Genomic DNA, 23,870 nt, shown 5'->3' with positions numbered 1-23,870 from the left:
TAGCTGTGGTGCCCCATGTTACTGAAAACTTCCTATGTAATTTGAGTCTGTTTGAATCAGAGTCTATATTTGACTTAACATATATTTTTTCAGCCTGATTTTCACTCTGTAACTATCAATACTGAATCACTAAATGATATACCTGAAACTAGTATTACACACTGTATGTTAACTATCTGAAATTTAAATAAAAACATAAAAAAATCAATACTGTTAAAATGTAGGTAAGGTTGTCATTAGCATGTTGTTTTATATAGTGGGTAGGCAAGGTCTAAGACTGTGGTCATTTGATAAGTATCATAATAATTGAATTAGACTGTCTACATAGCTCTAAGTGACGAGGCAGCCAGTTTGTGTAAATTGCTACCCTTCTCCCCTCACCAGCTTCAAGGAACAGATTTAAATGACCTTAGTTGTTTTGTTTTGGAATAGAAAAAAAAATCTTGCGATATGAAGCATTGATCGTATGTAGAAATATTAACAGCAGTAATGTTACAGAGAATATATGGGAATATATAGGGACAGTTTTGCTAAGTATTTCTTAGTATGATTTTAAATAACATTTTCTGCCATTGGGAATTTTATTTTAGTTCTAGGTGATAAGGATGTGTATTTGAAGACAGATTACTACATAGTTTTAATTTTTGAAGACTGCATTTCCTATGCTGGAAAATAACAATAATTTGTTTTTCAGGCTTTCTCTTTTCTTCATTTTGTATTTGGCTTCCTTAAGTGTGATCTGATCTATCCCTGAAAGTAGCAGTAGATTAAGCAAGAACTTGCTGTTACTAATGTATGTTATTTATGATAACTGATTTTGAATTGTAATACAGTCCTGTTCTGCCCTTTAGTAGCAGCAGCAGTAGCAGCAGCAGCAGCAGCAGCTGCTAGATACTAGGTTTTTTGTTTTTTAAGATTTTATTTACTTGACAGAGCACAAGCAAGGGGAGTGTCAGGGAGAGGGTGAAGCGGGCTCCCGCCCAGCAGGAGGGCTCATCCCAGAACCCCAAGGTCATGACCTGAGCTGAAGGCAGATGCTTAATCGACTGAGCCACCCCTGGCGGCCCTGCCTTTTAGTTTCTTACTATAATGTAGGCTTCTCCATCTCCACCACAACTGCAGGTTACACAGGATTCTTTATCTGAACACAACTTATTCCTTTTTTTTTTTTAAGATTTATTTATTTATTTGAGGGGCAGAGGGAGAGAGAATCTTTTTTTTTTAAGATTTTTATTTATTCATTTGACAGAGATCACAAGTAGGCAGAGAGGCTGGGGGCGGGGTGTGGGGGTGGGGGAGTGGGGCGAGCAGGCTCCCCGCTGAGCAGAGAGCCTGATGTGGGGCTCGATCCTAGGACCCTGAGAACATGACCTGAGCTGAAGGCAGAGGCTTTAACCTGCTGAGCCACCCAGGTGTGTGCCCCCCCCCCCCCCGCTTTTTAAGATTAGGAGAGAGAATCTTAAGCAGACTCCCCACTGAGTTCGGAGCCCAGTTCAGGCTCTGTCGCATGAGTCTGAGATCATGACCAGACACTTAACTGACTGAGCCATCAAGGCACCACCCCAATTTGTTCCTTTTTAAGCCAGACTGCTGAAGTAATATAATGTACTTCATGTGTGTGAAGGTGGTACCACTAGTTTAGCACTAGTACATCATTACATGGAATTATGTCCATATCCTACTAGTAGAGCTGCTTTTCCATTTTCATACCCTATTTTAAAAAGAGGGTGAGGTGGGGAGAGACCAAAGAAGAGTTAAAACATTCCTTGGTCTTCACTGCCTCTAAGATGATTTTTCTTCCTTTACTGAACAGTTCTTCTGATGTGAAGTTCTTCCCATCTACTAATAGCTGATCTCTGCTTTTTTTTTTTTTAATTTTTTTAAATTTATTTTTTTAAGATTTTATTTATTTATTTGACAGACAGAGATTACAAGTAGGCAGAGAGGCAGGCAGAGAGAGAGGAGGAAGCAGGCTCCCTGCTGAGCAGAGAGCCTAATGTGGGGCTCAATCCCAGGACTCTGAGATCATGACCTGAGCCGAAGGCAGAGGCTTTAACCCACTGAGCCACCCAGGTGCCCTGATCTCTGCTTTTTTTTAAAGTATGTGCTGGGTTTCTGTCATTTACCAGTGTTTTCTCTAAAACTTCAGAAAAGTTTTTGTTAAGCTTTCCCATTTTGGGGCTCAGTCATCATTTTTACTGACTTGAACACATTTATATGATTCTTCTAAAATCATGCTTTCCCAGCTTCTTGGCTGCTTAATTTTATTATCTTTAATTTTACTTTTTTCTGTAGTCAGAGTGTAAAGTCTATGAAAGTTGGGGCTTTAGCTGCCTTTTTCACAACTCTTCCTTCAAATTTCTATACTAGTGCTAACTAAATATTAAAGAATTCATGCACATTTACGATTTGAGGTTTCCTTTGTTAGTTAGGACTTTATACTTTGGAAATCACAAATTCTAAAGTTTCACTGTGGACTCCAGTCTTCAGTCCTTTTACTTCCTACTGGACCTTTATTTTTAGTTTATCAGGATTCCCTTGGTACCTTGACTTCAGATACTTTTTGTAAGACCCCTTCTACTTATGATGTCCAGCCTCAACTTTGTGGCCCACCATTTTAGTTGATCCTTCTGGAACAATGCAGTACTCTGACCTCTGTAGCAGGCTCCCCAAAACTTAACTAAATAGCCTACTGTTGATCTGAAGCCTTACCAATAACATAAACATAATTAATACATATTTTGTATGTTATATGTATTAATATACTTTATTCTTATAATTAAGTATGCTAGAGAAACAGAAATCTTACTAAGAAAATCATAGGGAAGATAAAATACACTTGTAGTAGTATACTGTAAAAAATCTATAAGTGGACCTGGGTAGTTTAAACCGATGTTGTTCAAAGGTCGACTGTTTGCATTTGCATTCTAGTGGACTTCACTCTTTGGTTTGTCTCCTCAATGTACAGCTCTCTGATTTTGTCAGTCCAAGGCTTCAGAGATGGTAAGGAAAGTTGTATAACCATTTTGGTTAGAAAAACTACAAATAGAACTCTCCAATGTTAGCTGTATGGTTAAGGCTGTTTGACAGTTTTATTTTCCATCAAATTGATTCTCTTTCATCTTCCACACAGAGGCTTCCACATTTTTTTTTTGCTCTCTGTAACTACCCAAACCCATACCTATTTATTACTTCAGTTTAAGCAAGTAATATTGTCTTCTGTTTTAGTGAAGAGATGGAGGCCTTTTTGCAGGGACTCCATTGACTTTTCTCTCTTCTGTTTTGAATTTATTCTCTGTTAATACATATTTTTTCTGATTCTTTCTTATCTGAAAAATGTGTGTCCACCTTCCATTTTGATAGGAGGGTGTTTTTGTTATCTTTGTTCTTGGACCCAGTCTATCTCACCTGTCAGTTTTCTCAGTCAGCACTTTTTTGTGCTATATATATCCAATTCCTGCCCCACTTTTGGCAGGTGAATTTTATTTCCTGTTTTCCAGAAATAATGAGGCTGTCAGAAATAAGCACCCTCAACATTTCCCTTTTCCCACCATCTCTCCTACAAAAAATAGGCATCTACACCATCCTGTACTATAAATTCCCTTTATCTTTGCTTTAAAATGCATCCTTTTTTCCAAAACCAGTGTTACCCAGTAGAACTTTCTATAGTGATGGAATTGTTCTATATTTGTGCTGTCCAGTACCATAATCACTAGCCACATGTGAATGTTGAGTACTTGAAAGGTAGCTAGTGTGACGGAGGAATTACATCTGTTTTATTTCAAGTTTAAATAGCCACGTGTTTTAGTGGTCACCATATTGAGCATTGTAGCTTTAAACCTTGTTAAATAATATGTTCCTGTTATTTCTTTTTTCTTGAATCTCTTTGACCATGTCTGTCTTCTCTTCCACATTTAAATAGGTTTAGTCTTTCTCATCTTAAATACCTAGAACACATCAAAACCCATTGCCATTTTTTAAAGCTATCTTCTGTCTGCTCTCTTTCCTTTCATGGCAGTTTGTTGGTTCCTGTGAGTTTAGTTCTTATCCTGTCACTGAAAAAGGCGCACTGTTAGTGACATTTCCAACTGTTGCTTAGTTGTACAATCCAGTAGATACTTTATTTTCCCAACATTGATTGTTGGTTGCTCTCTGTGTCTCGTAATTCTTGTGTCAGTCATCACTTCCTCTTGGTTCTGTTTTCCCTCAGAACCTTCGGTTCAGGTTAATATCTTGTCTTCACTATTTCTTTTTTGCCCCTTCCTCTCTACCCCCCATGCTTCTAAATGTTGATCTTCTTCTGTCTTAGATTTTTATCTCACTTCTTCACTCTCCTCCCCTTGTTCTCAGTCCTTTACTACAACTTCACTCCTGCTTCTCACTGGGTGCTGTCAGCACGTTGCTGTCTTTTAAATCTCTCTAGCCTGTTCTTTCTTCTAAGTTCCAAACTGCAATGTCCAAGTCACGGTTGGTATTTCTTTCAGAATATTCCAGAGGTAACATTGTCCTCCTCTATAGATGTTCATTAGTTTACGTTTGACAACTCTAATTAAAATAAGCATACAGAAAAGTGCACAGATTATAAATATGTACCTTAAATATTATTAACTTACATGAAAACACCATGCAGGTCAAGAAAAAGAACATTACCAGCACCTCAGAAGTCCCTTTCCAATTCACTACCTCTTCTTTTCTCTCTAAAGATAACTGCTGTCTCAACTTGCGGTAATGTAGAACTGTTTTTAAACTTTATATAAGTAAAATGATATACTATGTATTCTTCCATGTCTGTTCTCTCATTCAGTATTTTTGTGATAGTAATACAAGTTGTTGACTGTAATTTGTTTATATTCATTACAGTGGATATACATTACATGGATATAACACAATTTATCTGTGCACCCATTGCTGGTTATTTGGGTAATTTTTGTTTGAGTAAATTTTATGAATAATGCTGTTCTGATCATGTTTGTGTATGTTTTATTGTACATTTGTGTGTGTACTTCATTTGATGGATATATAGTAAGGAGTGGAAGTGCTGGCTCATATGATATGCCTGTGTTTAATTTTAGTAGATACTGTCAAATAGTTTTCAGATTAGTTTTGTCAATTTATATTCTTGTCAGCAGTGTAAGAGTTCTGTTGTTCTACTTTCTTAACATTACTATTGCCAGGCCTTAGAATTCTAGCCGTTCTTGGAGATCTGCTTCCTTGATGGCTAATGAGGTTGAGCATCTTTTCTTATGTTCATTGGCCATTTATATATTATTCACGTATTTGCTGTTTTGAAGTGCCTTTTGAATTTTTTAGCCTACCTTTCTATTGAATTGTCTGTCTTCTCCATACTGATATGTAAGAGTTCAGTGTATATTCTGGATATAAGCCATTTGTTAGTTAAATATGCTGTTAATAGTTTCCACTTAGTGGCTTGCCTGTTCACCGAGAGAGCTTGCTTACTCGCAGTTTCTACTCCTCAGTGAAGTCTTTCCTGACTTTACTCCCCTGTTCTTTTTCATATTTCTTTTTTGCCCCCCAATTTTTATTTATTTATTTATTTATTTTTTTTTTTTTTTTTTTTTTTTTTTTTTAAAGATTTTATTTATTTATTTGACAGAGAGAGATCACAAGCAGACGGAGAGGCAGGCAGAGAGAGAGAGGGAAACAGGCTTCTTGCTGAGCAGAGAGCCCGATGTGGGACTCGATCCCAGGACCCTGAGACCACGACCTGAGCCGAAGGCAGCGGCCCAACCCACTGAGCCACCCAGGCGCCCCCCCAATTTTTATTTAAATTCTAGTTGGGAAAGGATGTGGCAGTCTTTACCAGAATCACAATTATTAAGACAACTTGCAGCTGTTCATCTCTCATTTCATCTCTTGGCTGAGGAATACTGTTGATTTGCTTGTGTTGGACATTATTTTTTTTTTTTTTTTTTTTTTTGACAGAGAGAGATCACAAGTAGATGGAGAGGAAGGCAGAGAGAGAGAGGGAAGCAGGCTTCTTGGTGAGCAGAGAGCCCGATGTGGGACTTGATCCCAGGACCCTGAGATCATGACCTGAGCCGAAGGCAGCGGCTTAACCCACTGAGCCACCCAGGCGCCCCTGTGTTGGACATTATTGATGTATCATCCAACTCTCTCAGTAATCCATTTTCCTTCCCAGGCAGTTTCCTCTAACAGCCACTTCAATATTTGTATTCTGACCTTAGGTCAGAATATTTTCTACCTGTTCTCCATGGGAGAACTCATCAACTTTGAAGGTCTTAATGCCATTTTGTAGGTATATGATTTCTAGATTTTCATTTCTAGACTAACCTTTCTCTTGAACTTCAGATCCCTGTATTGTAAAGTTGATGGACATTGCTACATGGATGCTCCATAGGTATTTTAAGCTCAGTAAGTCCCAAACTAAGCTCATTCCACTCCTCCCAAGCCGGAATTCTGTATTTTGTTTGAACACCCCATCAGTCGGTCTCCCTGTCAAAATACCTCCAGAAGAACTTAAGTCTGGGAAACCTTCCCCTGACACACTTTTCTCCAGCTTGATTCCCTTCCTCTGTTGTTTCTTGTTGTAACCCTTCTGTCACAGTAGTGACGGACATTTTATCTGTGTTCTCCAGTGGACTAAAAAAATCTTGAGGACTTTATATCTCTGTCCCACATAAATGGTTAAGATTTGACTGAGAGTGCCTCCAACTAAACACACCTAACATCAAACTTAGTATTTCTTTATTTTTCTCCTGCTTTTCTTCTTGCAGATGACTTAATGGTTCACACCATCTTTTCATTAAGTTAGTGATATATAGTTAACTCACTTTCTTTTCTGTCAACTTCCATAGGTAGTCGGTTTCTAAGTCCATAGCTATTTTTTTCTGTTCCTGGTTTGTTTTTTCTTTCTTAATCTTCAGTTCAGGTTAATATCTTGTCTTCACCAGACTTTTGTAGTCATTGTTTAAATGTTCTACGTGTCTTTAGGTTTCCCCCCATTTTTCTTTGATATTGCTACTGAGTTTTTTTTTCAAATACAGGTGATCATCTTTTGATTCAATAGTCTTCTATTGTTCTCTTCCTGTGGGATAAAGTCCAGCTTCTTTGTAAGACATTCAGGGGCAATCTTCACAATCTGATGTATCCGCACCCCCATAGTTATCACAGAAACTGGATCCTGTAAGCACTGGCTTTAGCAGACTGCACACCTAAGTTCTTCTTGTTTATTCTACTTGTACTGCCTTTCTCTTCATCCTGTGTGCTATAGAGAACATAGAAACCTAGGTTTCAATCCAGTTTTAACAGTTACTATCAGTTGTGCTTGGACAAACTTCTTAAGATCCCATAGCATAGTACCAGTGCTTAATACATGTTATCTTCTTCTTTCAACCCTTCTCCAAACCACAACTGACATTTCTTTCTCATTTTTGTACAGAGCATTTCCTGTTTGCCTCTCTAGCACTTAACGTCCATCACCTTATGTGGTGCTTATTTATGCACATTCGCCACTTCTCCTACGTGACATCACGTTTTAAGGACTGGGACTGTGATTTCTTATGCTTAATTCAGTTGAAATTTTTAATCTTAGGTGAAGGATTTGCTTTGTTTAATCCATACTGTGTCATTTAGTTTCTAAGTGACCAATATAGTTGAGATAATTTTTTTGGACCAAAATTGTCACTACAAGGACTGGTTGTAAAGGTCCAGCCAAAGCAGGCTTTGTAGAAACTCGCTTACTAAAGAAAAAACAAAACAAAACAAAAAACTCCCTTACTTAGTTGGAGATTTAGGAGCATGGTAACAGTTGTCTTAAGGTTATGTATAAACTCTCATAAGAATTTAAAATTAAAAAATTTTAATGTCTTTGTATTAATACTAAAAGAAAGTACTTGTACCTGAGTGAATTGTTTTTTTTTTTATAGCCTGTTGCTGAACCAATCCCCATCTGTAGTTTCTGTCTTGGTACAAAAGAACAAAACCGAGAAAAGAAGCCGGAGGAACTCATCTCCTGTGCCGACTGTGGCAACAGTGGTATGTAATCCCTTGGATTCCTTTTGACATGTGTGGTCTGTCAAGAGGGAGGTGTATTTAACTGAGATGGTATCCTTGAGCCTTATAAAACTAACACTTTAATTTGATTCTGGTTAAGGTAACTGAGATGAGCTTCTAGACAAGGGAGGAATTTAAATGTATCGTTGAAATGTTTTATTCAGTTAATTTAAATCAGGTCTTAGTCTTTTTGTTTGTTTTTTATAAAACTCTTTCCATAGATTATTTTTTCCTGTTGATCTTTATATTTGACTGTCAAACATCTGTTCAAATCACAGCAATCAGTTTGAAATTATTGCCGGTTTCTTTAATAATCACTACTTATCTTTCTTGATTTATGCATCAGGCTTTATGAATAGAGCCAGGATGATAAGAGATTTGTTTTTCTTGATAGAAACTTACATATTCACACTGGGAAATGGAATGTTGACACTGCAATTTAGTGAGCTCTGTGAAATCCTGGACTCTAAAAACAGTTTTTTGTTTTTGTTTTTTCCTTTATCCATTTGTCTATTTTTTTTTAATTTTTTATTGTTATTATTTTTTAAATTTTTTATTTCTTTTCAGCGTAACAGTGTTCATTGTTTTTTGCACCACACCCAGTGCTCCACGCAATATGTGCCTTCCCCAATACCCACCACCTGGTTCCCCCAACCTCCCACCCCCCGCCCCTTCAAAACCCTCAGATCGTTTTTCAGAGTCCATAGTCTCTCATGGTTCACCTCCCCTTCCAATTTCCCTCGACTCCCTTCTCCTCTCCATCTCCCCTTGTCCTCCATGCTATTTGTTATGCTCCACAAATAAGTGAAACCATATGATAATTGACTCTCTCTGCTTGATTTATTTCACTCAGCATAATCTCTTCCAGTCCCGTCCATGTTGCTACAAAAACAGTTTTGCAAAGACTTTCCTGGTTTGTTAATTCCAGAGATATTCTTGGTCTACAATTTCAGAACTTACAAGTTTTTGTAGGAAGGCCATATGAGTAAACCAACATTATACATTATCTTTGATCATTGGCTTAATTTTCAGTGTTTTATACTGTAACAGTCATGATTTAGTTGAGAAACCAGAAACCACTCTAGATATTTCAAGAGGAAGGAAATTTAATACCAGGACCAGATGTTTGTGAAATTATTAGAAGGGTTGAAGAAGTAAGCTCTAAGCTGGGCTTTAAGGACTGATTCTGGAATATCACAGAACTGATCCACCAGGAGAGTCAATTACATCTGCCTCCATTTGGAAGAGGTGGAAGCAGGAGGCTGCTGGAGGACTTTAGCTGAATTTGGATATTGAAAGGCTGAATTTGGCCAACATCACAATTACCTCTGGATAGCCATAAAGGTGAAGAGTGGATGGGTATTGGCATTTTCATGACTTTATCAATAGAAAACAGTACCAAGAGAAAAGTGGTCTTTGTTTCACTTCTCCTTTTCAAAAAATTACTCAATACATCTAGTTGATAGAATTTAATTCATATCTAGAGCCTAGCTAGCTGCAAAGGAATCTAGGAAATATATAGCTTTCAGGTTTTTGATTTTTATTTACAGAAGGTTTTTGAAGGCAGCAGCAAGAGATCTTGAGTGGTAGGTGACCATATCCAGCATAGTATCACAAACCAAAATGAACTCTGGGTGGATTTTACAGTTAAATATAAACCATAAAATCATAAAATATTGGACAAAAATATAGTGACATATCCTACATTGCAGTGATTTCCAAACTGTTTTCGTAGAAGAACCCTTAAAAAATGTGGGACCCCAAGTATATAAAACAGATAAAAATAGGTCTGCTCAGGTGAGGTGGGAATAAAATGGGGTGAGGGGGAGGGAGAGTTGGGTGATAGCCCTGCCTTGTAAATCATGTTATATTTGAGGTGGTCTCTGAGTTCTTTGCAATTTGAAAACAATAGAGGAAACTCTTAAAGAACTATAGGATGAATAACCATTGGTTATCTATTGCTTTAGAAATAAACAACTCCAAAATGTAGCAGCTAAAAAAGCAACATTTTAAAATTCATGTTCCTGTTGATCATGAATTTAGGAGTGGCTTACCTGAGTGGTTTTGACTTAGGATCTTTTATGAGGTTGCAGTCAAGATTTTAACTGGCCCTCAGTTATCTGAAGGCTTCCATTCCATGATGACTGACTTACCTGGCTGGCAACTTCATGCTGCCTGTTGACAGGGAGCCTTAGTTCTTTGCCAGGCAGACTTCTTCATAGGGCTGCATGTGTGCCCATGGCATGACAGCTGGGTTCCCCTAAGCAGGAATCAGAGAGAGAGAGCAAGGTGGTACCTATAATATCTTTTATTACCTAGCCTTAGACTGTCATTTCAGCACACAGATCGGCCCTATTTAGTGTGGGAGGGAACTGTACAAGGTGTCAATTGGTATTCTTTCAGAAGGCAAGAATGTTTGGAGGGCAGCGGGACCTGGCTATTACAATAGCCACGGAAGAAGACTATGGATAGAGTCAAATATATGACAGTTGGTAACTTTCCAGACTGAGAACTAAAATACCTCAAATTTAAAAAAAAAATTTAAAAATTGTTTGGGGAAAATAATTGCATTAAATATGGCAAAGGGGCAAATGCTATAAAGTGTGAAGAGCATGTTTACATTTCTAGCACAAAGTCCAAAGGGCAGAGCCTACGAACAAGTAATTTATATGAGAGAGAGTTAATTGTTGAACATACTAAGAAAACATTTTACCCAAGTAATAATAAGCATGCACACCAGCACAGCATTGGAGTATCATTTTATAGCTTTAATAATAATAAAATTTGAACAGTAAGAGAACCCAGATCTAGAGCTGATGAAATTGTGATAAAACATTTGTACTTTGCTGGTAGCACTAGATATTTTATCAGAGGATTTGGAAACGTGGTTTGGCAGTGCATATCTGCTTCTCAAGCCACAGAAATGTTTCTTTCATTTCACTTACCCACCCCACTTTCCGGAATTTATTTTAAGGAATTAATCTAAAAGAAGGAAATTCATTGTAGTGTTCTATTACGAGTAATAGTTTAAATAGTTAACAATAGGGAAATGGCCAGGTAGGTTATAGGGTATCAACTCAATGGAATTACTCAATTTAAGGAATATAAATACAATTTATGTTTTTTTCTTGACTAAAGGGATGAAGAAAAGCAGAGTAAAACTGTGCATATCTTATAATTAAAACTGCGCAAGGGATTTTAGTAAGTCTATAAAGGAAAAGTAGAACAGGAAATGGCTAATCTAGGAAGAAGAGATTATGAATGAGATTTTTATACTTTCTCATTTTCCTTTAATGTCAGTGATGTTTTGATAATAAACTTCATAGCATCTCATAGAAGAGAAACTTACTTAGGAATAGAAAAGAAGGAAGAGAAAATAATTTAACTAGCCCTTTCTCTCACCAAAGAAAAATAAATGTCACCAACTTTTAGAGGAAAGGGAAAAATCTTTTCAGAGTGAGGGCAGATTTTCCTTCTTAAAATTCTGATAATTAAATGGATACTAACTCTTGGAAGAGGAAACTTTTTTTTCTTGTTACTGTTAATTCTGATCACAATAGAAATATTGCTTAGGTTTTAGTTTTTAGCTAAAGTAAACTCACTTTAAATGATCAGATTTAGCAAAAATATATTTTGATTATAAATGTAATATGTTATTTTAAAAATTGAGAGCACAGAAAGGATAGAAGTGAGAGGCAAAATCTCCTTCAAAATGTTTATAACTTCATATCCTAGGATATTACAGTTGTAAACAGTTTTTTGTTTCCTTTCAGAAATGGCCTAGGCATGCTGTTACATATTGGTATACATATAAGCATGAGTACTCAAATAATACTTTAATGCAGGCTTAATAAATGCTAGGAGTTTGTCAGGTTTTCTATAATCACATTGGGGTGGCGGTGGTTTACTGAGTACTATTTAGCATCAATAAAGCTGAATTAGGAGTGCCAGGTCTTGATGAGACATGTCTGACAAGCTTCCAAGAGCATCTTTTTTTGGATAATATTTTGATTTAAGGTAATTGTCTTTCTGTACATCATTTCTTTAAAACAAAATGGTCATTGGTTATTTCATTTGAGAATTTTCCCCTCTTACTAGGTCATCCATCCTGTTTAAAGTTTTCCCCTGAACTAACGGTTAGAGTGAAGGCCTTACGGTGGCAGTGCATTGAGTGTAAAACGTGCAGCTCCTGTCGAGATCAAGGCAAAAATGCAGTGAGTATCTGCCTTACAATGTGAATGTTTCACTTAGAAGTAGAATGTACAACTGGTATTTTCCTGTAGGTATTGTTGGCTATTTTTCGGTCACCTGGTCCTGCAGAATTTGAAACAGGAGTCTCATTAACTTACACATCACTAGTTTAGAATACGTACTCTTTGAGACTTGGATTCTTTCTGGGTGATTAATTGCACCTTAATTGTATGTTTGCAGAAATACTCCTTTAAAAAAAAAAATTTATTTATTTATTTGACAGACAGTGAGAGAGGAACACAAGCAGGGGGAGTGGGAGAGGGAGAAGCAGGCTTCTGAGCAAGGAGCCTGATTCCATGCCAGACTCAATCCCAGAACCCTGGGATTATGACCTGAGCTGAAGCCAGACACTTAATGACTTAGCCACCCAGGCGCCCCTAAAGAAATACTCCTGTGATTTGTTTGAGTAGTGTAGACTCACTCACTTACGAATGGCCAGTTAGTATACTAACTACAAATCATCCTTTTCTCTTTTCCATTAGAAAACTAAAGTTAGGTTATATCTAGTTACTGGATAAACTTGAAAGTTATGAAACTGTAGTTCTTTATTAAAGGTTGGTTGAAGCAAAACTTGTGGTAACTCAGACTGTCCATTTACTCAGTTGATACAAATTAAGGGAACTTTTACTATTACAGTAGTTCATCTCCTTTATGAGATCATTGAAGCTTTCTAGGTTTTATGAAGTTATGATCCTCACATGTTTTTGTTTCATAAGGTTAAGCAAAACTGCCCTATCTATTTTTTAGGATAACATGCTCTTTTGTGATTCTTGTGACCGGGGTTTTCACATGGAGTGTTGTGATCCACCACTCACCCGGATGCCAAAAGGTGAGAAATACTTTCTGAAATCAGACTGGCAATATAAAGGGCATGTTAGTGAAAGCACCTTTTGTCTACTTTGATAGATGAAAGAATGATTTTCATCTTTCTGTTTGGGATTGTTTAAGCAGGTAGAGTGCTGTCACCTTAAAGGTGGGATAGTCTATTGAGACATCCTAAAGGTGGGACAGTCTGTTGAGACATCCTAACATACTTATGTGTATGGATTTATTATTTTCCTCTATTTCTCTATTTTCAATGTTTAAGTACCCATGGAGAGCAAAGTAGTTCATTTATGAATGAATAATTGCCAGTCATATAGCTAGAGGACAAAGTACTTGCATTTTGTGATATTTTGAAATACCTCTTTCTGTAAAGGAAGAAATGAAGTTGTACTAGATCATGTTGATTTTATCAGTGTCGATTATTTCACTGTTCATCACCTTTGCAAGGCCTAGAGCTCTTAGTCTCTGGTTTAGTCAAAACTCAAAAAAATGTTTTAATAAAATAATTTGTAAACAAATAATATTTGTGACCTAACTCATAAGAGTACAGCTTAATGTTATCCTGTTCTTTTGACTCCTGCTCCTTAAAAGGTATTTGGTTGGAATACAACTGCCTGTTGGTTGAGCTTCCGTCTTACTATATGCTTAGATTTTCTTTAAAAAAAAAAAAAAAAAAAAAAAAGTCCAGCTAGTCTCTCCTGCTTTTGCCTTATCACAAATTCCATTTTTAACTCTGATTTTGTGACTTACTAGGTTTCTTAAGTAAAACGCTTATAGGATATTTGATAATTTTCTCCTTGGAAAAAATTTTCCTGCAGGTGGAAAGGAATTGAACCTTAGGTATAGTCAAGTTATTTCACTTAGAATCCTACTTAAGTCTCTCTTATGTCATTCTGTTGGTTGTTACCTTTTGAAAAGTCTTAGATTTATATGTACTAAAAGAATAAATTCCCCCTTTCCTACCTCTTCCATTTATTTGAAGTCTGGTCAAAAGACCTTCTGAGAATCCTTTAAGATAAAGATTTTCTTAGGACTTCATTCCTGTGTAGTGCCTACAAAAGAAGTTTCATTGTAGCTTAAAATAGGAATCATTTTATTTTGAAGTAATTGCAGACTTAACTGAAAAGCAGCAAAAATATTGCAGCCATCACCAGCTTCTTCCACTGTTAACATTTTATAAAACCATAGTACAATTACCGAAACCAGGAAACTAACATTGATATGATACAATTAACTAATCTGTAGACCTAATTTGAATTTGCAGTCCAGAATCCAGTCCTGGATTTCACATTGCATTTAATTGTCATATTTCCTTAGTCTCTTCCAGTCTGAATTACTTCTGTAAATTGTCTTTCCTGACCTTGACACTTTTGAAGCAGCTGGTCAGCTATTTTGTAGAAAGTCCTTAAATTTGGGTTTGTCTGTTTCTTTATCATGATTAAACTAAGATTCTGAAGTTTGATAAGAACACCGCAGAAGTGATATTGTACCCTTCTTAGTGCATTGTAGTGTGGTGTATAGTATGAGTATGTCTTATTACTGGTAATGTTAACTGTGATCACTTGATTACAGTAGAAACCTGACCTTTAAGTTATTCTTTTCCCTCATTGTACTAACTTTAGCATCCGTCAGTGATTCTTGTTTGCACTAATTTTACTTTGGTGTTTACATGATGATGGTTTTTTTGCTTCCATCATCCCTTCTACATTTATTAATTGGAATTCTGCTATAAGGAAGAGATTGCTTTTCCCATTTATTTATTTATTTGTCAATTGTATTATTCATGGACTCATGGATATTTTATTTTATTCAATGGGTTATAATCCATAGATGTGATTATTTCTTTTCTGGCTCAGAATGACCCAGATTTGGCTATTGGGAGCTCTTTCAGGTTGGCTTCTGGGTCCTTATCACATGCCTTCTTCATCTTTTGAGCACTTCTCCATTTGCTGGGAATGTAAGATGCTCCAGGTTATCAAGTATTTTCCTTGGTCCAGTCCTGGGATCAGTTATTACTCCATGGAAACCTGGCTTCTTTTCTTACAGAATAGTAATTGGAAACTAATATCTGAGTGCCAGGGGTAGAACAGGGCTTTTTAATGGAGGATCAGTGAACTTCAACCATATGTGGGCTTCAGGATACTTGTGAGTCTTTTCCATTTGTTTGTAGAATTTTGTGTATATATGTTTTCATGTTTATTTTTCTAAGGGGCTTCCATCAGATTTTTAAATAGGAGTCCTTGACCTAAGAGAAATTATGAACTCGTAGAATATCTCAGCTCTTTCTGTGTATCTATGTCTATCGTGCTTTATGTGGAATATTTTTTTTTATAGGCATGTGGATATGTCAGATATGTCGACCTAGGAAAAAAGGACGGAAACTTCTACAGAAGAAGGCAGCACAGATAAAACGGCGCTATGCTAACCCAATAGGACGTCCGAAAAACAGGTTAAAGAAACAAAACACGGTGTAAGTTGTACTTGTGGCAAGGTGAGGGGAGAAAAGGATAGGGTCTTCTCTCTAGTGTAGGAGTCACTTGTTTGCTTTGTGAAAAAAATTCCGGTCGTTACAACTGGCACTTTTATAAAGTAATAATAATGGCTGAACTGTGCAGTAAAGTGCCAAGTTAGAATAAAGTCCCAAGTGCCTTACAGTGTGTTACTCATTTAATTTTCCCAACAACCAAATGAAGTAGTATTGTTGTTACTCTTATTTTTCAAAGGAAAAAATTACTACATAGAAAGATTAACTTGCACAGTTTATAGTAAGTGTTGCACTGGGATTAAAACCCACAAGTAGTTTGGCACCAATGTCTAACTCTTAAATACTGCCTTATACTGCTGCTCTTATGTAAACAAGAAAGAAAAAATTATTATAGCATTTCATAGATTTCTCTCTTGATGTGGTCTCAGTAGTTTATATTGTATGTACAAATCACTGGATAACTTTTGCTGTTGCGGTCATAGCCAAGTCCCCTTTCTATGTCCTGATCTAAAATAAAATAATGTGTTTTTCATCTGGAAAACTAGGAAACTAGGAAACTGGGCTATGTCTGGAGGATGTGGGGCAAGATTCAGTAGCTAACTTTTTTTTTTTTTTTGAGTGTCTATGGTAATTCCCTTTTGATGATTTGTAAGGTATCTTTAAGCCTGTAAATCTGTATTCTTATTTTTACCCACCTTTTCTATACTTTAGACCATCTTGAAGATAATAACTGAAAGGAATGAGCAGTAGCAGCTTGAAATATACAGTACCAGTATTGTAGTTCATATTCTAAATCTTAAATCAGGCTTTAATTTTCCTATAAGATGATCTTTTGATTACTGAGTTTCAGAGAGTAACCATCCTTGTGTTTAGAGGTAAAAGTATAATTCTGAGTTGTTACAGAGATCATAGGACTTTATATCTGGAAGGGTCTTAATTGTTCTCTGGTCCAACTCTCATTTTATAGATGAAGACACTGGTGTTTAGACAGAATGTGATTTTTCTAAGGTGTACAGCTAAAAGTGGCCAGAGTTATGACTTAAACATGCCTTCTGACTCCCAACCTTAGGATTCTTTTTGCTATAAAATACTGGACTTTCCAGAAATCTATTTCTAATAACGATATTACTTCTCATTCCTCTAATACTTATGGTTTATGGAATATTCTTGACAATATAGTTTTTTTAAATAAAGCTGTAACTATTTACTAATTACATGTTATATATTAAATAGAAACCTTATGAAGTTTTCCTTTTTAATAGTTACCCTTTTCCCTGTTTGATTTCTTTTTCCTTTCTTTCTTTCTTTCTTTTTTTCTTTTTTTTTTTTTTCTTAAAGATCAAAAGGTCCTTTCAGCAAAGTTCGGACTGGTCCAGGAAGGGGCCGGAAACGTAAAATCACCCTTTCCAGCCAATCAGCATCGTCATCAGAAGAAGGATATTTAGAGCGAATAGATGGCTTGGACTTCTGCAGAGATAGCAGTGTTCCCTTGAAGTTCAACAAGAAAACCAAAGGGCTCATTGATGGCCTTACCAAATTCTTCACCCCTTCTCCCGATGGGCGGAAACCTCGAGGGGAAGTGGTAGACTACTCTGAGCAATATAGAATCAGGAAAAAGGGCAACAGAAAATCGAGCACTTCAGATTGGCCCACAGGTAAAAGTTCACTTAGAAGCAGAATGTATTCCCAAAGTGTATTATTTGGAATAACACTAATTATCTAGAATAGATTTATATTTGATTATTATCTATGGTATGGATTAGAAGAATAAATTAAAGGTACTACTTAGATTAAAGTAAGGTGGTGACTATGGCAGGGATTGAGAGGCTGGAGATGAAATTGCAAGAATGGGCAAATAGGGGCTCTTAGTCAAAAGACGGTGTTTTTTCGTTTGTGGGTTGTTTGTTTTTTGGGTTTTTGTTTTGGTAGAACCACAAGGAATCTTCCTATGGAAATTTTAGGTATGACCTTAAATCAAGGGTATCTTTACATTTCATAAGTTACAAAACAAATCATGTGATGAGCATCATGATGCTTACTTTATTTCCAGAAGGAAATTGGAAAGTGTGTGGGTAGATAAAATGCTATTGACCTAAGTAAGCATAGAGAAGAGACAAAAAAAATATGAGTATGATGAGATCATTGATTTTTCTACTTCAAATCATGGCAAATATAGTTGTAATATTTCATGAATTATACTTTAAAAGAGAGGAAGAGAACTATAACTTCAGACCATTTACTTATGTATCAGGCTAGCCTTTCTAGTTTTCATTTATTTATTTAAAATACTGTTTATTGAAACTAAAAAACAAAAAGAAAAATAATTCACCCATTTCTCTTATCCTCTGTCTCCCAGCTTTCTTCTGGCAAACCACCAGTCTGTTCTCTGTATCTATGAGTTTGGTGTGTGTGTATGTATGTATGTATGTATGTTATTTATGCTGAATAATATCATACACCTACACCACAGTTTCTTTAATCCCTTGATGCATTAGGTTATTTCCATATCTTGACTATTGTAGGTAATGCTACAGTGAACATGGGGTGTATATATCTTTCCAAATGAATGTTTTTGTTTTCTTTGGGTACATACCCAGAAGTGGAATTGCTGGATTGTATGGCAGTTCTATTTTTAATTTTTTGAGGAACCTCTGTACTGTTTTCCATACTGGCTGCACCAATATACATTCCCACCAACAGTGTACAGAGGTTCCCTTTTCTCCACATTCTCACCAACATTTGTAAGTTCTAGTCTTTTTGATAATAGCCATCCTGACGGATGTGAGGTGATCTCTCCTTATGTTTTTGATTTGGATTTCACTGTTGATTAATGATGTAGAGCATCTTTCACGTAGCTGTGGTCCGTTTTTATGCCTTTGTTGGGAAGATGTCTGTTCAGATCTTCTGCCCATTTTGAAGTGGATTGTTTTTGTAGGTTTTTTTTTTTTTTTTTTAAATGGGGCTGGGAGGAGAGTGAGAGAACTTGCATGGGAGTGGGGAAGCAGAGGGAGAGAGAGATTCTTTTTTTTTTTTTTTTTTTTAAAGATTTTATTTATTTATTTGACAGAGAGAAATCACAAGTAGGCAGAGAGGCAGGCAGAGAGAGAGGAGGAAGCAGGCTCCCTGCTGAGCAGAAAGCCCGATGTGGGGCTCGAACCCAGGACCTGGGATCATGACCTGAGCCGAAGGCAGCGGCTTAACCCACTGAGCCACCCAGGCGCCCCGGAGAGAGAGATTCTTAAGCAAGCTCATGCCCAGCACAGAGCCCACCACAGGGCTGGATCTCACAACCCTGAGGTCTTCACCTGAGCTGAAATCAAAAGAGACTTAACCAACTGAGCCACCCGGGCATTCCATGGGTTGTTTGCTTTTTTGCTATTGAGTTGAATGAGTTCTTTGTATATTTTGGATGTTGACCCCTTATTGGATATATGATTTGTGAATATCTTCTTACATTGAGTAGGTTGCCTTTTTATTTTGCTGTTGGTTTCCTTTGCTGTGCAGAAGCTTTTTAGTTTGATGTAGTCCCCCTTGTTTGGTTTTGCTTTTGTTGCTTTTGGTTTTGGTACCAGATTTTAAAAATTATTGTCAAAAATTATGTTAAGGAGATTACCACCTATGTTTTCTTTTAGGAGTTTTACAGTTTCAGGTTTTAAATTCAGGTCTTTAATCTATTTTGAGTAACTTGGTGTAAGAGAGTTGTGTAGTTTTCATTCTTTCACATGTGGTTGTCCAGTTTTCCCACACTATTTATTGAAAAGGCAATCTTTTCCCCCATTGTATGTTCTTGGCTCTTTTGTTGTAATTAATTGATTATATATATGCATGGGTTTATTCACAGGCATTCAATTCTATTGAATTGATTTCTGTGTCTTTTTTTTTCTTTTTTTAAGATTTTATTTATTTATTTGAGAGAGAAAGAGAAAGTATGAGAGGAGAAAGGTCAGCGGGAGAAGCAACTCCCTGCCAAGCAGGGAGCCCGATGTGGGGCTTGATCCCAGGACTCCAGGATCATGACCTGGAAGGCAGTCACTTAACCAACTGAGCCACCCAGGTGCCCCTCTGTGTCTGTTTTTATGCCAATACCATACTGTTTTAATAACTATAGATTTGTAATATAGTTTGAAATCAGGGAGCTTTAGTGTTTTGTCCTTTTTTCTCAAGATTGCTTTGGCTATTTGGGTTCTTTGGTTGCATACACATTTTTAGGATTTTTTTTCCATTTTTGTGAAAAATGCCATTAGAATTTTGATGCGGATTGCATTGAATCTGTAGATGGCTTTAGGTACTGTGGACATTTTAATAATATTCTTCCAACCCATGAGCATGCAACATCTCTCCATTTATTTGTGTCTTTAATTTCTTTCATTAATGTCATGTATGTGTGTGTACACACACACACACACACACACACACACACACACACAGTGTTTTGTCTTCAATGTACATACAGGTGTTTCACCTGCTTGGTTAAATTTATTCCTAGGTATTTTACTCATTTTGATGCAGTTATAAATGGGATTGTTTTCTTAATTTCTTTTCTGGTATCTGGTAGTTCATTATTAGTGTATAGAAACAATTCAGATTTTTGTGTTTTGATTTTGTATCTTTCAAGCTTACTGAATTCATTTATTCTAAGTTTTTTGGTGGAGTCTTTAGGGTTTTCTCTACATATTATGTCATCTGCAAATAGGGATGACAGTTTCACTTCTTCTTTTCCAACTTGGATATCTTTTATTTTTTTTCCTTGCCTAATTGCTCTAGCTAGAACTTTCAGTCTTATGTTGAATAAAAGTAGTGAGAATAGGTAGCCTTGTCTTATTCCTGATCTTAGAGAAAACTAGCTCTCAGCTTTTCACCATTGAGTATAATGTTAGCTGTGGGCTAGTCATATGACCTTATTATGTTGAGGTACGTTCTCTCTATACCTGGCTTGTTGAGAGTTTTTAATCATAAATGGTTGTTGAATTTTGTCAAATGCCTTTTCTGCATATCTTGAAATGATCACCTAGCTGATTTTTATCTTTCATTTTGTTATTGTGGTATATCAGCTGATTTGTGGATATTGAACCATCCTTGAATCTCTGGAATAAATCCTGTTTGATCATGGTATATGACCCTTTTATTGTATTGCTGAAATCAGTTTGCTAATACTTTGTTGAGGATTTTTGCATCTGTGTTCATTGGAGGTATTGACCTGTAATTTTCTTTTCTTTATCTTTGACTGGCTTGGGTAATGCTGGCCTCATAAAATGAGCTTGAAAGAGTTCCGCCTTCTGTTTTTTGAAAGAGTTTGAGAAGGATTGGTACTAAGTGTTTTTTGAATATTTGGTGGAATTCACCAGCGAACTTTTGTTTGTTGGGAAGTTTTTGATCATTGATTCGATCTCCTTAATAGTAATTGGTCTGTTCATATTTTCTATTTCATCATGATTCAGTCTTGGTAAGTTGTATGTTTGTAGGAATTTATCCATTTCTTCTAGATGTCCAGTTTTTTGGGGTATAATTGTTCATACTAGTAGTCCTCTGTGATTTTTGTATTTCTGTGTTACCAGGTGTAACATCCCTCTTTTTATTCATTTCATACTTACGTTTCAGGCTAGTTCCCTAGTTTTCAAAGTAGAAGATCTGTAGAGAAGACTTAATAGTGTAGCAGGTAATTCAAGTCAGAGGAGAGAAATTTTCATTAACTGTTTTGATAATTAAAATTTAAACTAGTCTCATTGCTCTTTAGTGCCTTGAGTTTACAGACTTAACCCTGTGAAGGAAGTAGAAAAGTGTCTGAGGAAAGTAGAAGAATGAGAATGGACTTCTTTGGATCACAAAGGTCAAAGATATAGTATACTTGCAGTATACTCATATACTGCAAGAGAATTTCTTAATGTTGATTTCCTTCCCCTGATTGTCTTATCAGTGATTGTATTCACTGCTTCTTTATTCCTGCTTATCTAGGAATAAGCAGGTTGATTGGTCCAGCACAGGAGAGGAAATTCTCATCATTGTCAGGTCCCCCTTTTTATGCTGTATTTACTGGCTTTTCACCAGAGTGGCAATCAACTAATTACTGTGTAAGCACTTAAGTACTTTTCATGACTTTGTCAGTCATGTACACTGTAGCTCCAGTCTGAGTACATTTATCTAAGAAAATATGCAAGCCATTTAGGTTGGACTTAACGAGGAAAGAATCGAAAGCAGATCCTAGTGAAAGGCATTTTTGAATTAACTGTTTCACTGGAGATGGATTATTACGAGAATATCCTGGAAAGTTTTAGAACTAGAAGTTATTAGAGAATATGGGTAAAGTATATGGAGGATCAATATTGACTTTTTGCATTTGTGTGAGTTTTTGCTGTAATTGGCTTTGTAAATTTCTTTATGAATTGTAGAGTTTAAGGAACAGTCTGGACCATCTGATAGAATGCTCTTGAATGCTCTACTAATCTGTGCCTGCATCCATCTGTGTCATGCACTAGGGGGCATTAAAGTCATGTAGTATCTTCAGATCCATATTTTTCAATTTAGGAGTAGTTTCAGCAGTGAGTCCGTGTCCTTATTCTTCTTACACTAAGTGAATAACACACAGCCTATATGTCTATTTAATTTCAAAGGAACTGTCACGAATTGATCTTTTCTGCCGTGCTTATACAAATAGGAAATTAGTCCATCAGCGGTATCATCTTCAAGTGCGGAAGATAATGATCTACATAATCCCCTAATACTCCTTTCATGAATTTCCTTCCCCATGTGAGGAAGATACATCATTTACTGAATGATTATTATAATTTCTCATACTTACCCAGAGGATTATCATCTGTGATCCTCAGATTTGTGGAGTTTTGCTTATTTAAAAGGGCACCCAGAATATGAGGGCAGTATGGTAGCTATTTTGAAGGTTATCTTTTTGCTGAGATAAGAATGTACTGACTGGCCTTATGAAGATCATAAGACCATTAAGATTTATAAAAGGAACCAGTTTTCCATGTTTTGGTACCATGTGATGAAAATCATGTCCTGCTGTAACATACACTTCTTCCATACTACCAAAGAAGGAAAAAACAATATTTGAATGTTGATAGATTAAATTCATACTAAAAATTTTATATTCATATTACTTCATAGTTTCATATTCCTTAGACCTTTTTCCTGTTCTGCTTTTGTGTAATTATTCTTTTAAGTTTTTATTTAAATTACAGTTAACATACATAGTATAATATTGTGTAATATTTGTTCAGGTGTATGGTTTTAGCACTTCACATCACCTGATGCTCATCAAACTTTTACATATATTTTATAATTGTATATATTATATATTCATATATATTATATAAATGTATTCTATGCTAAAATGTGTTAATGAAGTTAAAATTTAGTTATGTAATAATTTTAAGAAGTTTTAGGACAGGTCAGGTTTTCATTATAAGCAGATATAATATGTACATATTATTTACTGACCCATCTTTCCAGTTGTCATTTTATTGCTGTCTTCTTATAAAAATAATATCAAGGTCTTCAAGCTGAAAGGCTTATGAAATTTTTTCTAGTCCATTTATTAAACTAAGGATAATATTGATAACATGTGAGCTCTTTTTTTTATGTGCAGACAATCAGGATGGCTGGGATGGCAAACAAGAAAGTGAGGAACGGCTTTTTGGGAGCCAGGAAATCATGACTGAGAAAGATATGGAATTATTTCGTGATATCCAAGAACAAGCACTGCAGGTAAAGTTGGATATTCAGATTGGACAAATAATATGGTCCTGGACAAGAAACAGGATTAATTTATCCTGGGGTAAAGCAGTAACAGCAATTCATTTATCTGTCTGATCTGCAAATAGATGTCGTTTTTCTGTGTACATAGTTCTGCTTGTTAACATATTCCTTTTAAACCCATTATGACTGCTTTGGTTTTGCAGATAAACAGGTTTCCTTTGGCTATCAGCATTTTTTTTTTTAATAAAGATTTTATTTCTTTATTTGAGAGAGAGAGAAAGAGCACGCACACATGAACACAAGCCGGGGGGAGGGGCAGAGGGAGATGGGGAAGCAGAAGACCCTCTGAGCAGGGAGCACAATGTGGGGCTTGCTCCCAGGACCCCAGGATCATGAACTGAGCTGAAGGCAGATGCTTAACTGACTGAGTCACCCAGGTGCCCCTTGACTACCGAATGAAATGAGTTTGGTTTATTTATTTTCTGCCTTATGTATGAAAAGGAGTTTGGGATTTGACCAACCAAAAAACAAAAACCACACTTTTTTCAAGTGATAAAACACCCAT

The 23,870-nt window shown here is 36.2% G+C and overlaps 1 protein-coding gene across 3 annotated transcripts in view; it reads left to right on the top strand.

Moving 5' to 3' along the window:
• Positions 1-23,870, top strand: part of KAT6A (lysine acetyltransferase 6A) — a 111,202-nt gene that overhangs the window by 46,611 nt on the left and 40,721 nt on the right. For 2 of the 3 annotated variants that reach the window (XM_047717195.1, XM_047717196.1), the window contains 6 exons: positions 7,908-8,016; positions 12,133-12,248; positions 13,033-13,114; positions 15,445-15,580; positions 16,934-17,250; positions 23,196-23,314. In XM_047717195.1, the coding sequence (XP_047573151.1) occupies positions 7,908-8,016; positions 12,133-12,248; positions 13,033-13,114; positions 15,445-15,580; positions 16,934-17,250; positions 23,196-23,314 (879 nt within the window). The remainder of the gene's footprint in view (positions 1-7,907; positions 8,017-12,132; positions 12,249-13,032; positions 13,115-15,444; positions 15,581-16,933; positions 17,251-23,195; positions 23,315-23,870) is intronic. The other variant, XM_047717197.1, reaches the window with a different exon arrangement.

This window comes from Lutra lutra, chromosome 2, assembly GCF_902655055.1.
Source record: "Lutra lutra chromosome 2, mLutLut1.2, whole genome shotgun sequence".
Lineage (NCBI taxonomy): Eukaryota > Metazoa > Chordata > Mammalia > Carnivora > Mustelidae > Lutra > Lutra lutra.
Note: the sequence above shows the minus strand (reverse complement) of the source record. Positions and strands in the feature narration are given on the sequence as shown.